Source organism: Geotrypetes seraphini, chromosome 10, assembly GCF_902459505.1.
Source record: "Geotrypetes seraphini chromosome 10, aGeoSer1.1, whole genome shotgun sequence".
Taxonomy (NCBI): Eukaryota; Metazoa; Chordata; class Amphibia; order Gymnophiona; family Dermophiidae; genus Geotrypetes; species Geotrypetes seraphini.
Window position 1 is genome coordinate 70612435 of NC_047093.1, and position 16501 is coordinate 70628935.

General features: G+C 43.7%; 1 protein-coding gene across 6 annotated transcripts in view; it reads right to left on the reverse strand.

Annotated features, from left to right (window-relative positions):
• MVB12B (multivesicular body subunit 12B) overlaps positions 1-9551 on the reverse strand; it is a 305040-nt gene extending 295489 nt beyond the window's left edge. Inside the window, exon 1 of one of the 6 annotated variants that reach the window (XR_004540855.1) lies at positions 9275-9551. Coding sequence is in view for 3 of the 6 variants with exons in the window: in XM_033960795.1 (XP_033816686.1) it covers positions 9021-9071 (51 nt within the window). In the remaining 3 variants the exon portion in view is untranslated. Of the gene's footprint in view, positions 1-8928; positions 8948-9020; positions 9246-9274 lie in introns of those variants that run through there. The other 5 variants (XR_004540854.1, XR_004540857.1, XM_033960795.1 and 2 more) reach the window with 5 other exon arrangements.
• Positions 9552-16501: the final 6950 nt, after the last annotated feature.

Genomic DNA, 16501 nt, shown 5'->3' on the forward strand with positions numbered 1-16501 from the left:
AGATTATAAAATGGATGGAGTTGGTCCAGAGGTGGGCTGCCAAAAGGGTTGGTGGTCTTCATCATTAGGTGCATGGAGTCCGATTTACAGATCTCATTATGTGTACTTTGGAGGACAGGCAGGCATGGAGTAATCTGACAGTGCCAATTTTAATACATACATTGTATAAAGTGCATGAGGCAAATCTCTCATTTGAATGGGAGCTCCCGAATGTGGGGGCATAGGATGCAGTTTAGAGGTGTTAGACTTCGGATTTAATTGAAGAACTAATTTATGGATAGGATGGCAGGTGCATGGAATAGTCTTCCAGTACTGTATCGGCATTCCAGATAGTGTGGGAAAGGCACGTGAGATTTCTTTAGGTGAGGATGAGATAGTGGCAGATTAAGTTGAGGTAGTCTGGGTGGGCCAGGTTGCATTTATCTGACATCATGTTTATGCAGTGTTTCTGCGTGAATTGCAGCTGCCTTTGGCACACTGGTAGTCGATAGGGCGGTGCATTTTCCTGCTCATACCTTGTAGCATTTTGAAATGTCATAAAAGGGTGAGTTTGATTTAGTGGTTAGGGAATTGATTGCACCTAAGGCGGTATATCCAGTTTTAATACACAATACATGGTTGACCTTTTGTCCAGTTCTTCATTCCATGCGATCACTTGATGTCGTTGGTTAGATGGTGAGGAAGCTTTGGACAGGTGTAGTTGTGACGCCCAAGACATTGTGTTTACTAGAGCATTTCCATTTGCAGCTTTGGTGCTCCTTTTTTGGGGTACGTTGTTTCTAAATGTTATTGAGTTTGTCCCTTGGGCTGGAAGCTCTGCCTGTGTTACAATACAGATAGAAAACATGGTAGGTGTGGATTTGGGGGGTTTGGAGGCGTTGGGTAGAATGATATTGTTCTCTGACAGGTTGTAATTTACACACATTCATCTGTCCTCTTGGGTTACGCTTATAGCATAGTTTTTGTGCAGCAAGTATAGGAATCTGGTGGTGGTAGAGTTATTTCTGAGGATTGTAGGGATCTTGGTTGATGATGACAGAATGGTATTGTTTTTTGGTCCATTTGATTTATAGTTTTCAGAATTGTTATTCAGTCTGTTTATAGTAGAGCTTTTGTATTGGATTGAGCTGAGTTGTATGCTCAATTATGTTTTTTGATGTGTGGTTATATGAGGTTTGTGGTGTGTTATTGTTGCATGCAGAAAGAATACCTATTTGTATGATGGTCTGGCTGCACTTTTGGGGGTATTTTGCAGTGTGATCCTAGTTTGGGCATGGTGCGGTTGAGCTCGCTTTAGTGTTGGTGAGTTAGGGGCACCATAGCAATCTGCTGCTGGTTATTGGGTTATGTTTCATTTCTTCCAGATTGTAACAGCTTCTTTGGTGTCCTGTGCAGGCATTACTACTGTGTTGATTAGTTGCATTTGGGTGTAAGGAGCTTCTAATAGATTTTGGAGTTTATAAGGGGGGACTTTATGAAAATGTTGATAATTTGTGATAGTTTTGGTTACAGGAGGTTTTTGTCTCTGATTATCAGAGTGTGGATATGTGGATATTTCTATGTTTTATAAGATGCGAGAATCTCGGCGAGAGGGAGAATTAGAAGTCATTGAGCATGCGCAGATGCATGCTCAAGGCAGGCAGGCAGAAGCGGAAGCCGGAAGATCTTCTAGGCACACGATCTTTTGCCTGCGCTAGACGGGGGGGTAAGTTTAAGTTGTTCGGGCGGGAGGGCCGGTTCACGCGGGAGGGGGGTGCCGGTTGGAGCGAGGGAGCCTTTGCGAGCGGGGGGAGCGATGCCGGTTATCGGGGGGGTGAGGGGTGGAACATATCAAAACGAGTTTCCATTATTTTCTATGGGGAAACTCGTTTTGATAAACGAGCATTTTGGATTACGAGCATGCTCCTGGAACGGATTATGCTTGTAATCCAAGGTACCACTGCATATTGTATTTTGATTTGGAGATGATATTATACAGTTTAAGAAATTAAATGGAGCTAATTTTGTCACCGGATAGCTCCCCGGGGGTGTGAAATCCACATTGGGGGTTTGTGGTTCTGATATACGTATATTGTATTGTGATTTTGAGATATTATATAGTTTGAGAAATTAAATGGAGCTAGTTTCGTCACCGAATAGCTTTGAGGGGTGTGTGAAAACTGCATTGGGTGTTTGTGGTGGTTTGATGGGGATGGTATTGTAATTGTGATGAAGTTATGATAATTAATAAAGCTGTGGCCAAATTGATTCTTCCACTAATATGAGTTGTGTGATTATTTAGTTGTGGGTGAGTCAGACTGTTAATGATAGATGATAAAGTGCGAATGCTAATGTTAATCTCTTCTGTTAGGTAGACACAGCATTCAGCAATACTGTTTGTCTTCTGTGCCATAAACAACTACTGTATGTTGAATTGTTCACTGTGATGCACCACTATGAGCAACTATGGTAAAATGCACAGAAGTTAAAACAAACACTTAACGCATAACAAAATCTACTATGAGTCAGATTAGATCTGCAGACAAAAAGTAGGCCAAACAAATTATCAATGCCCAGAGAGACTACTTTGCTTCCAGAATTCTGACAGTGGCACACCCTTTCCCTACAGGACCTAATTTCCTACAATTTCAAAGAAGGAAAGGAAAAAAAGTGTTCCCTTAAAATAACATTAAGTGCAAAATATTCTAAAAGAAGTACCTTGGACTTTTTGCCTCAAAAGTACAAAATTTATGAAATGGGGCATCAAAGCCACAAGCGCTCTTTGAGGTCTAACAAGCATTAACCCCACCGTTGGACAGAATGTGATGCTTCCCAGACAAAGAATTAAAAACAATTGCTGCTGTTGGCCAGGTCTCGCCATGTCTGGATAGATGCAAACGGTGGTTCAGCCATCATACTGTGGCTTTCTTCATAACCCGATGGCTGAAACGTCTGTTCTACCTACCCAGATGCGACTAGATCAGGACAACAGCAACAGTCATGACGCCCGTCGCAGAAGCCTAAGAGAACAAAGAAATAAAAACTACTACATTTAGAAGGAAACAGGAACACCGATTTCTGATCCAGTGTAGGGAGAGGGGTGAGCAGAGATGGGGTGAAAACCACTAGATCTTGGGGACTACAGAGAAGATTGACTTTCAGGAGGCCATGATGAAGGTTCATAGTGTATCTTTAGCTACTTGATCTAAGAACTATGTTAACTGTTTTAGCTTACCCTACATGCAAGGTCCATATGAGATCCTGAGGGACTGAAGAGGTGGCCTCAGATTTTTTTTTGTCATCACCCTTAATGTATTATTTATTCATAAAAATGTAAAATTTAGTAGTTTGTAGCCTCCCATGTTCAACTCAGTATCCCTTCAAAATTTCTTTGATCAATGATAAATACATAATGTTACCTTTCCTGATAGTTACTCAAAGTATGAATTCTGCAATCTACTTCTAATTGGTCTCCCGCAGTGCTGCCTCTCCCCCTTCAAATCGGTGCAAAACTCTGCTGCATGACTCATTTTATACCAACCTCGCTACACTCATGTCATCCCTCTACTTAAATCGCTTCACTAACCACCTTTACATACAGTTCAAGCTCCTATCGCTGACCTACAAGTGTGTTCATTCTGCTTCCCCCTTAACATCTCTTCTCTCTCCTTATAAACCTACCAGAGAACTCCGTTCCTCAGACAAGCTGCTCTTAGCGGTACCCCTCTCCTCCACTGTCAATTCCAGATTTCATGCCTTTCATCCATCTGCTCCTATGCCTGGAATAAATTATCCGAGTTTGTCTACCAAGCCCCTTCCCTTGATTCAAAGCAGACTTAAAACCCACCTTTTTGATATGGCCTTCAATCCATAACCCTACTCCCCTCCGCCCACCAACCTAGCCAGCAGATTAACCATTCCCCTTAACTGTATCCATGACATCCTGTTTATGTTTAGACTGTAACCTCTTTCGAGCAGGGACTGTCTTCATTGCGACTCTATGCTGCGTACGCCTGGTAGCGCTATAGAAATAATTAATAGTAGTAGTATTAGGTTGTTGGTATATCGAGTCTGACTCAATCATCGCCAATATATTTGCAGGACTGTGTTGTGCCATATGTCTCAACTAGATTACAGCATTGTCAGCCATTTTGACTTGGTTATTCCATCCCATAAAATTCTACAGCATGAAACATTTAGAAAAAGTGTTGTCTCCTGTGTTGGGCCGATGGAATGGAACAAGCTTTCAGCATATCTTTGACAACAGAAAGATTTATGTCAATTTAAGAAAATGTTGAAGCAACATCTTTTTTTGCCAGATGAAATATGCCTCTCAATGATGCTGACTTTGTTGATTGGTAATCATTTCATCTTCCCTTTTGAAAGACTAATGTGATGAAGTTCTTGTTAATGTATGCTAGGATTTTTATACCTTCTACTTTTGTGTTTCTCTCCAGTACAATTTGAGTTTCCTGGGAACTAATTGTCAAAGGAACCACTTCTAACAGAAAGGTCCTTGCAGAATCAAATCCCTCTTCTGAACACCAATTTAGTAAAGTTTGCATTCCCATTTTTACATTAATAGAATAAACTACCTGAGTCCGTCCTCCGTGCCCCTTCCCTTATTCATAAGTAGGCTGAAAACCCACCTTTTTGAGACAGCCTTCAACTCATAACCCTACTCCTCCTCTACCCATCACCCTAGCCAGCAGTTTAACCATCTACTCTAACTGTAACCCCTACCCTTGCATCCTGTTTGTCTGCCTTGATTGTTTAGACTGTAAGCTCACTCGAGCAGGGACTGTCTCCTTTATGACAGTATAGTTTGAATTGGGTCCTTGCTCGTATCTCGACTCACACTGGCTACCGATACGAGCAAGGACCCAATTCAAACTATACTGTTTATTATTCAAAGCATTAAACGGAACAGCACCTCTCTACTTAAACAGCCGCCTAAACCGAAACCTCTCATCCAGAGTAAGGAGAACCCAGATCCCATTCACTTACCCCCCACTCAAAGGCACAAGACGCAAAAAACTATATGACAACCTACTTGCTACCCAGGCCGCGAAAATCGACCCCACCATATCCAAGTTGCTGATCACAACTTCTGACTATAAAGCGTTTCGAAAAGATATCAAAACCATTCTATTCAAAAAACACATCCCAACAATATAATCTACCATCATCCTCTCACCCCTCGCAACCTCCTGCAATTCCTCTCCACAGGCAACATCTAATCTAGTCGCAATGGACGATTAGTCAATTCATATCTGGAAACACAGTTTCCTCCAAATATCTCAAAACGTTCAAATATAACAACTTAAAACAGATTCTTGCTTGTCTGTAATATAAAGTTATGCTATGTAAAATAATATAATGTAAGTTATGCAAGTACAGTAATGCAAAGAAATTCCACGTAAAGTTTTGTAAAGTTATGTATGATAAGTTATGTAAAGTTAATGCAAGTTATGCAAGTACTATAAAGATAATGTAAAGTAATGCAAAGTAATTTCCACGTAAAGTTTGGTAAAGTTATGTACGAAAAGTTATGGAAAGTTAGGTATGCAAAGTTTGTAAAGTAATGTAAAGAATTGTATTGTCATCGCCTGGAAATGGCCAGCCATCTTCTAATGTAATCCGCTTAGAACCGCAAGGCACAAGCGGAATAGAAATCACTAATGTAATGTAATGTAATGAATAGCAATGTGTATGTCTGGTAGCACTCTAGAAATAATTAATAGTAATAATAATAGTACACAGATAGTCTTGCAGTATGTATATACACACTTCTCCCTCCATATTCGCGGTTTCGCTTATTTGCTATTTTTCATCTTGTATGTGCACATTTAATTTTCCTTCCACCTCCCCTTTTGTTTGACAAGATAGATTAGCGCAAGGAAATTAACAAAACTGGAAATTACAAAAGAAGCATGCCAAAGCCGCTCTTCTGGTTTCGCCTGCTCCGCAACTCTAGCAACGGCATAGGATTGATGTGCAGGGCAGGATTTGTAGCTTCTGGGTCTTGGGGAAATGGCCTGGCGGCACAGGGCTGTGCCTGTGGGTGGGACTGGAAATGCAGGACAGAGACTGTGGACTGGCTAGGAGAGCTCTCGGAACAGAAAAGGTGCTCGTCAGTGTTTGTTGGCAGAGCGTAGAAGCGCGAGGCAGTCTCTGGGGTGGACTCCCCTTGGCCCTGGCTGTAGGCCGATGAGTGCCAGTGCAGTAGCCGGGGCCAGGATGAGCCGTACTGAGCTCCTGATCCTCCTTTTCTAGGGAGACCAGAGGTTCGGGGAGCTCGGAGTTTCAGTGCTTGCTTTCCTAGACAAGCTGGGGCAGTTTGCACGGTGAATGATTCCTGATGGTTTGGCTTCTCTGCCGGCCCTTCAGATGTAGTTATTCGTGGTTTCATTAGTAAAAATGCTGGCTGTAACAAAAAAACCACGAATAACATATAAAAAGTTATTTGCGGTTTTTCCATATTCGCGGCTATGTTCCGCCCGCATCCATCGCGAATACAGAGGGAGAAGTGTATGAGTGTTTTCTACTTTTGTATTGTTTTAAGATATGTATGTGATGTTGTGACCCACCTTGTATAAAGACAGAATACAAATAATAAACTATAAACTATTATTGTCCCCATTTTAAATGGGATGTAGAATTTGGAATCAAGTTACCAGGTCAAAGACATCTCAAAATACTCTAAAATACAAGGACAAAAGGATGTTTATACACCAAGGACTCCTTTTACAAAGCTGCAGCAGCAGTTCTCCCACAGCAAATGCACCATAGCCCATAGGAACTGAACGGGCTTCAGGGCATTTGCCACGGGATAATTGCTACTGTGGCTTTGTAAAATGGGCCCCAAGTGTGTATGAAAAAAAAGGATAGAAAATCCCAATGGATTGAAAGCCAACATACCACATATGTACTGAGCAAATTATATTTGATGATGACATATCTACTATAGCAGGGGTGGGCAACCTTGGTCCTCGAGATCCGCAACCCAGCCAGGTTTTCAGGATTTCCACAATGAGTATATATGAGATCTATTTGCACACACTGCCTCCATTGTATGCACATAGATCTTAGTAACTTAGTAAATGACGGCAGAAAAAGACCTAACCGGTCCATCCAGTCTGCCTAACGGTCACACTCATTATCAATTCATGATTAAATTGTCTTTCTTTGGCATTTCTGGAACATAGACCATAGAAGTCCATCCGGCACTGACCTTAAGGTTCCAACTACATGAGTTGCCAACGAAGACCACTCAAGCCTATCTGAACCATATTGTCAATTGCAGGACACAGACCATACAAGTCTGCCCAGTACCAGCCGTAGTTCTCAACCACCAGAGCTGCCATCTAAGCACCACTCAACTCATTGGGGAAAGCCTGAAAACCTAAGTTGCGGCCCTCGAGGACCTAGGTTGCCCATCCCTGAACTATAGGTTTGTTTGTTTTTTTAAATGAAATACAGGTACAGCTTCCAATCATGCTTACCTCACTCCTCTACCCCTTTCCCCAGAACACCTCTTTGCTGTGGCTAATACCACACACATGATGCACAGCAAACCATTTAAGGCGCACTTGTCCAAGTTCAGGACCGGAGGGCTGCAAGTTTTCAGGATATACCTTCTGAATATGCACAAAATGGATCCGCATACAGTGGATGTAGTGGATAGCAAATCTCTCATATGCATATTCAGTAGGGATATCCTGAAAACCTGGCCTGTTTGCAGCCCTTGAGGACTGAAATTGGGCAAGCCTAATTTAAGACAACTGAAAATTCACTTGATCTATCTCCATAACAACACTTATTTGAAGGGAGGAAGAGAAGTCAGAAAAAGTGTAGCACTGCCATTTTTCTATGTAAACTTAATTATATTCCACAGGAGAAGCAGGAGGGAGGGGGTGGCAGCCTACAGGTTCATCAATATGAGGTTTGGATACATTACAAAAGTGGTGTGAGAGGAAGGGTGAATTGACAGTTAAAGTGCTTCTAGAGGCACCCACAGGGCCTATAAAAGGCCTCCCTGGATAGCTGTGCTTTCTAATATTCCCTCCACCAACCAGAACACCAAAACTACTGCCATAGTAAAAGCCTTCAAAAGATGGAGAAAAGGGGGGGGAAGGGAGAGAAAAGACAGCATACATCAACTAGATGTAAAGAAGTGTTCTTTCCTCTCCTGCATACATGATAATATCTGGTAGTAATCTGGCTCCCAAGGAGTTTTAATACAAGTTTTGCTCTGTTTATATAATCCATTTCTTTGTGCCACTTATAAAATAGCGAGCAGGCCTAATAACGTGCTAATATATATATTTTTTCCTGTCATTTTATCATGTTATGGAGCTCCTGGCTTTGTACTAATGGATGTAGAGATTGTGTTCTGGCCATTACCGATTAAAACCTAGATATAGATTAGAGGGGCAGCTGAAAGGACCAAGGAAACCAATCTCCAGCCCTGCCCCCCCCCCCCCCAAAAAAAAAAAAAAAAAACCTCACACTTTCGCTAATACTGGGTTTATCAAAATATTGGTGGGGCCTTGGCCTCTGCGGCCCACCCTATTTCACAGCCTCAGAAAATTAGACAAAGGATCCATAACAACTTGTGAGGAATATAGCTGAGCTAGCTTTCAACGACAAAAATAAATCCAAGATCTCTCCTATTCCCTCCCCTCAAAACAAGAAAGGGAAAAAAAAAAATAAAAACGGACATTCTTTTTTGTTTCAGTGCAATGTAAATTAAGAATGCCACCCTGTATCGCTACAACGTTTATCTGCCCCGGATTAATAGAGATGAAACCTCTCCTACTACTGAAATTAAGGAAATATTGAAGAAGGAAAAAAAAAAAAAAGAGCAGCATTTAGTGTAATTTGCAGCCCTAGCCCTGCCAGGCCTCCCCCTTCCTCTCACACAGGTTCACTATTTTATTAACTCACACAGACTGTGGGCTTCCGACTGCCATTATTATTATTTTTTTTTTTAAAGCAAAGGGGGGGGTGAAGTACGGCTTTTACGAGTCAGACTTAACTGTTCCCCGCGGCACCTCGTCCCTCCGTTTCATGCAAAAGCAGCTTTTCATGGCCGGAGAGGAGCAGGGCGGAGGAGAAGCCTCGGACTCGCCTGAGCCGCTGCAATAGAGAGAGAGAGAAGCGGCCGGGCAGAAGGAGGAGGTGGCGGAGTTGAAGGGAGGGGGGGGGAGGCGGCGGCAGCAGCAGCCCCCCGCTAGCAGAGCCGAGCAAGCAGCAGCTGGAGAAGCGAAGTCAGCGCCATCGATGCCCTTACCGAGGATGCATCAGCTCTTGGTGAAAGCCCAGGCTCTTTGGGGCTCGCGCTCCCTCTGGCATTTAATTGATTTCCTCACTCTGCCTTTGCTCTTGTTTTTTTTTTTGTTTCAAAAAATAAATGAACAAAAGGCGCACCAGGATTTAGAACTTTCTCTCCTTGCAGCAGCTCGGCCTCCCTGTAGCCTAATACAAGGGACAGGACTACCCTGAGACCCCTCTGGCCAAGAGAGGCAACTACAGCTTCAAACTCTACAAGGGATAAGGGGGTTGGAATCACCCTGCTACCAGACAAGTTTTAATGGGGGGAGGGTCGCGATTTGGGGTTTGTTTTTTTTTGGGGGGTGGGGTAGGTCTGCCACTGTATGAAAATGAATTGGTAGAGTTGGTCACTTCTAGTTTTGATTTTTTTTTTTTTTTTTTAATCCCATAATCAGTCTCTAGTAGCTGTTGTTTTTGCTTCTACCCACTGAAAGTAGTGCTGCAACAGGACAGGGATTTGAGAAATCTAAGATTAGTCTAAAAGTTTGGCTCTTGGAACTGAGCATTTTGGCACTTTAGAGATTAGCTAGGCAGGGTTACCACCTCATTCACAGTACTCAGGGTCAGGTGAGGCTCTGTCCCAGGACACCAGCAATTAAGGGCACAAAAACACCCAACCTCTGACCTTACTTGGTCTACAGATAAGCTTCCCCCCTCCTAGTCTGATCTCTCCCCTTCTGTCTTCACCCTTCCTGTAGGTCCAGTACTGCTCTCTCACCTCTCACCCCTCCAAGCAGCAATAGCATGACAGGCTGCCTTCAGCCAACCCAACGAAAGGAGGGAGGAAGAGAAACTGGACCGGTGGAGGGGAGAGGTGCCAAACCCATGGGGAAAAGGGGTGCCACTAAAGCAAGTTGGCTCAGGGCTTCAATACATCTTGAGCTGGCCCTGATTGAAATGTAGCATACCACCATACTAAGCCATACTTTGTATTGTAATTTGAATATTTTTACTGCTGTAATTGTTTATTGTTTATAATTGGCTTATACTTATAGTGCACCGTCTTGGGAGATTTCCTTAAAAAGATGTAATAAATAAATAATCCAGTCTTCTTGTGCTTCCAGTTATATATGCAGCTCTCTCTCTATATATATATATATAGCTGTTAGCTGCAGTACTGTAAACGGCATTTATATATATACAGGGTGCCCACAAAAATACTCCTTAATTTTAAATGGCTACAAATCAAAAATTATTGTAATATGTTTATAAATAAGATGACAGCAAATACAAGTCCCTAAAAGCATGGTTAGCTTGCACAGTTGCTTGCACTTTCACCCTTATAAGCTGCAATTGGTGCAGAAGTTACAACCTTCAGACAATGCAACGCGACAAAATGACCAGGTGTTTCTCAAGTGGTCCTCAAGAACACCAGACATTGCTGTTTGTGACTTTTTCCTTTGGGGGTACGTGAAAGACAGAGTGTGCGTATCTCCACTACTCGCAACTATGGATGATCTGCAGGAACGCATCACTGACGCTATAAACGCGATCATGCCGGATATGCTTCGGAGAGTCTGGGCCAAGCTCAATTATCGCATCTGTGTTTGCCGAATAACAAGTGGGGCGCATATCAAGTGTATGTAATCAACAGATGCCCTATGAACTGTATGAGTTGATGAAACTGTAATCTCAAAGGTGAAAGAATATGCCAATAATTTTTGGTTTTGTAACCATTTAAAATCAAGGAGTGTTTTTGTGGGCACCCTATATATATATATATATATATATATATATATATATATATATATATATATATATATATACAGGGGCTGATTCTATAAAGGGTGCCTAACTTAGGCCCTCTTTTATTAAGCAGTGATAGAGATTTCTACTACAGCCCGGAGTGCTAAATGCTCTAAGGCTGCTCCGACATTCATAGGAATTCTTACTGGGCTCAATAAATGTGAAAAAAAAATTAATTGTGTGATAGGCGTTGTGTGATAATTCTATAAAAGATAGGTACCTAATGCCTAAGTGGGCATTTCTCTGGGCAGAGTGTAACAAGTCCTGCTAAGCACAATTCTCCAAAACTTAGGCGCCTGAAATGTAGGCCTTTAAAACCCTCGCCTATATTTCAGGTGCCTAACACCCCTTTTACAAAAGCGTGGCCCTGCCCCGCCCCACCCTGCCCATGCCCCGCCCCTACCCTGCCCATGTCCCACCTCCATTTATCTGTTTTCTTCTTTACTTCTTTATTTCCACTTGTATTTCTTTTTTTTTATTTATTCAAAACAAAGATTAGCATACCAGTGCACAGTTTTTTCTTCTATGCAACCCCTAAACATCTCTGAACAAATCCCCCTTCCTTCTCTTCCCACCTACTTACCCAGGACTTTATCTCTGAACCCTTCCCATGCATATATAAAAGTGTTCTAAACTAAACTAAACCTTAAGTTTATATACCGCATCATCCCCACGGAAGTAGAGCTCGGCATGGTTTACAAGAACTTAAAATGAGAAAGGGTAGGAAAAGGTTTACATAAGTTTATAAATCAAGTGAGAAAGTAAGGGAAAAGAAATTACATGTTAGAGAAGAGCCAGGTTTTTAGTTGCTTGCGGAATAAATGGATGGAGCTCAGGTTCCGCAGCGGGATAGTAAGGTCATTCCAGAGACCTGTGATTTTGAAAAGAAGTGATTTTCCTAGTTTACCTACATGGAAAATACCATGAAGAGAGGGGAAGGATAATTTTAATTTGTGGGCGGTCCTGGTGGAGTAGGGGTACGAGGAGTTAAAAGAAAGTGGGATTAGGGAAGGAAGGATGCCGTGAATAATCTTAAAAGCCAGGCAAGAGCATTTGAATTGGACTCTGGAGATCACTGGGAGCCAGTGAAGATTGGCCAGGAGTGGGGAGATGTGGTCAGATTTACGTTTTGCAAAAATCAGCTTGGCTGCCGTGTTCTGAATAAGCTGGAGATTTTGGAGGCTTTTTTTTGTTAAGCAAAGGTAAATGGCATTACAATAGTCAAGTTTGGAGAGGATGATGGATTGGACAAGGATGGCGAAATGATTTTGGCGGAAGAAGGGTCTTGCTTTCCTTAGCATGTGGAGGCTGAAAAAGCATGATTTTGTCAAGGAGTTGAGGTGGTCGTTGAGAGAGAGAGAGGAATCGATAATGATGCTGAGGACCTTGCTTGAGAACTCAAGGTGTAAGGCAGAGCCTGAGGGCAGTGCGAAGAGGGTGGGCAAGTGTTCTAACTTTGGGCCAAGCCAGAGTAATTTTGTTTTTGATTCATTTAGTTTCATCTGTACCGAGAGGGACCAGGAGTGGAGTCTCCTTATGCAGGATGTTATGTTGTCGTGGAGGTTAGTGAGGTTTTGGTCTGTTTCAAGAAGGACAAGGATATCGTCGGCGTATGTGTATATTGTTTCAAAGGGGGACAGCTGGAAGAGCTTCAATGAGGACATATAGATATTAAAAAGGATAGGGGAAAGGGGTGATCCCTGAGGGACTCCGCAAGAAGGAGACCAAGGAGTGGACATGGTGCCATTAGAGTTGACAGTGTAGGAGCGAGAGCGAAGGAAGTTTGAAAACCAGTTAAGAACGGTGGAATCAATTCCTATCTCGGAAAGTTGATAAAGTAGTATGTCGTGGTGGACGACATCGAAAGCAGCAGAAAGGACAAAAATTGTAACAGAACAGCGAATTTGTTTCGAGAATGTAGTTGTTGCACCTTTGATATTAGGGAGACAAGGAGGGACTCGGTGCTGAAGCTGGGTCTAAAGCCATGTTGATAGGGGAAGAGAATGGAGAATCTCTCTAGCTATTTCTGGGCAAGAATCCAAAGCTCTACCCGGTACTGTGCTTGTGTTCCTACTGCCGAAATCTCCGTTAAAACCTACTCCAGCCCATCTACACCCTCCCAGCCATTGAAGCCCTCCCCAGCCCATCCTCCACCAAATGGCCATATACAGACACAGACCATGCAAGTCTGCCCAGTACTGGCCTTAGTTCAATTTTTAATATTATTTTCTGATTCTAGATCATTTGTGTTCATCCCACGCTTCTTTGAACTCAGTTTTACTCTCCACCACCTCTCTCGGGAACACATTCCAGGCATCCATCACCCTCTCCGTAAAGTAGAATTTCCTAACATTGCCTTTGAATCTACCACCTCTCAACCTCAAATTATGTCCTCTGGTTTTACCATTTTCCTTTCTCTGGAAAAGATTATGTTCTACGTTAATACCCTTCAAGTATTTGAACGTCTGAATCATATCTCCCCTGTCTCTCCTTTCCTCTAGGGTATACATATTTAGGGCTTCCAGTCTCTCCTCATATGTCTTCTGGCACAAGCCTCCTATCATTTTTGTCGCCCTCCTCTGGACCGCTTCAAGTCTTCTTACGTCCTTCGCCAGATACGGTCTCCAAAACTGAACACAATACTCCAAGTGGGGCCTTACCAATGATCTGTACAGGGGCATCAACACCATCTTCCTTCTATTGGCTACGCCTCTCTTTATACAGCCCAGCATCCTTCTGGCAGCAGCTACTGCCTTGTCACACTGTTTTTTCGCCTTTAGATCTTCGGACACTATCACCCCAAGGTCCCTCTCCCCATCTGTGCATATCAGCTTCTCTCCTCCTAGTATATATGGTTCCTTCCTCTCCTCTTCCCCTCTTACTCCGACCATGCTCGGCTCACTCCCTGACACCATCCCCTTTATCGACCAATTAATAAAAAATTTAAAAAAAACCAAAATGCCAAGAAAGCTACCTGAAACCTAAATTATCCTACCGAAACCGACTATCTACCAATGTAAGGAAACAGAATACTTGCTATGTAATGTAACCTGTAATGTAATATCTTCCAATATTATTAAGTCTATACCCTCAATCTGTATTCTCCAATGTAATGTACCCTCCTGGAAATGCCCAGTTCTCTTCTTATGTAATCCGCTTTGAACCGCAAGGTACAAGCGTAATAAAAATCACTAATGTAATGTAATTAATCCCCAAATGCAGCATTGAATTTTAGTTGCCAGGCATTAGACCATTCCTCTAACTTTTGCAGATCCTGTTTCATATTTTCTACTCTCTCTTTGGTGTCTACTCTGTTACAAATCTTGGTATCATCTGCAAAAAGGCACACTTTTTCTTCTAACCCTTCAGCGATGTCACTCACAAGCATATTGAACAGGATTGGCCCCAGCACCGAACCCTGAGGGACTCCACTACTCACCCTTCCTTCCTCCGAGCAACTTCCATTAACCACCACCCTCTGGCGTCTCTCCGACAGCCAGTTTCTAACCCAGTTCACCACTTTGGGTCCTAACTTCAGCCCTTCAAGTTTGTTCAAAGCCTCCTATGAGGAACTATATCAAAGGCTTTGCTGAAATCTAAGTAAATTACATCTAGCCTATGTCCTCGATCCAGCTCTCTGGTCACCCAATCAAAAAATTCAATCAGGTTCGTTTGGCACAATTTACCTTTTGTAAAGCCATGTTGCCTCGGATCCTGTGACCCATTAGATTCAAGGAAGTACACTATCCTTTCTTTCAGCAACACTTCCATTATTTTTCCAACAACTGAAGTGAGGCTCACCGGCCTGTAGTTTCCTGCTTCATCCCTGTGACCACTTTTATGAATAGGGATCACATCCGCTATTCTCCAAACCCCAGGAATCACTCCCGTCTCTAGAGATTTGTTGAACAAGTCTTTAATAGAACTTGCCATACCACCCTGCCCCCTTTCTCTTCCTCCACCACCCTTCCATACCATTCTTCTCACAACCCTTCCATACCACCCTGCCCCTTTCTCTCCTTCAACCACCCTTCCATGCTCCTTTTTCTCTCCCCCTCCAAACATTGCAGCTGCCGACTCTGCCCGAAAGCAGCATTAGAACAGCTGATGGCAATGGGTTACCCCCCCATGGCAATGGCCCCCCATAGCAATGGCAATGCCCCCCGCAGCAACAGCAACGGACCCCCCTCCATTGCAATGGCAACGGTCCCCCCACAGCAACGGCAATGGGCCCCCCCTCCCCCCCCCGCAGCAACAGCAACGCGGCCGGATCTGTTACACGAAGGTCCCACGATGACTGCTTCTGCCGGTTCATCCCACCCGACATCACTTTTTCCGGAGCAAGTAAGTGACGTCGGAGGGGGATGGACCGTCAGTAGCAGTCATCACGGGACCTTCCTGTAACAGATCCGGCCACATTGCTGTTGCTGCGGGGGGGTGGGGGGGAAGGTGTCATCCATTACCATTGCTGTGGGGGGGGGCTGTTGCTGTGGGGGGGGGGGGGCGTTGCTGTTGATGCCGGGAAGGGGCCATTGCTGTTTTAAAAAATGGCAAGGTGAGTCATCCTTCTTCAGCGGACCCCCCTCACAGTTTTGGGCCCTAGGCACATGCCTATTGGGCTTATTGATTAATCCAGCCCTGCTCCCTTGTCTTCCTTCTCCCTCCTTCCCTCTGTCTCCCCAATTGGGTGCTACAGTAGCAGCATTTCTCTCCCCCCCCCTTGCCTGTGCAGCAGCAGCATTTCTCTCTCCCCTTCCCTTCCCTGTGCAGCAGCAACATTTCTCTTCCTTGCCCTGTGTAGCAACAGCATTTCTGGCCGGTTGCTTGCTACAGCCAGTTTTCCATTCAAAGCTGCGGGCATCAACACCTTGCGCAATCTGCGGCTGCGTCGGAAGCCTCTTTGATGTCATGATGTCAGAGGGAACGCTTCTGATGCAGCCGTGGATCGCGCGAGGAGCCGATGGCTGCGTCTTTGAGTAGAAAAACTGCTGCAGGGGAGCCAGCCAGAAACTAAACACCCGCTGGTTGGAGCACAAGCTGGGCCGTGGATACCCCAGATTTGAAGTTTACTGCCGCTGCTGCTGGTTAAGGAAAGCAGCAGTGGCAGAATAGGGAGGGTGACCGGCTGTGCATCCCCTTGGAGTGTGCACCGGGGGCAGAACACCCCCCTCCCCCTTGGTACACCACTGAACTGGACCTCTATGTATTTTACTAGTATTGTACACTGCTATGTCCTACTTGTTAAAGTGGTATAATAAACCTTGAATAAATAAATTAGTACACAATCTGCAAAAAAGAAAGAAGGAAATGCCCTACTTTAATTCCATGATGAATCTGGGTTTAGCATACAGAACAATTCTGCTCTTGAACCCATTGAGCTCAGATTTCTCCACACCTTAATATGTACTTATACTGTCATATATGTGTGACAATGCCTTTA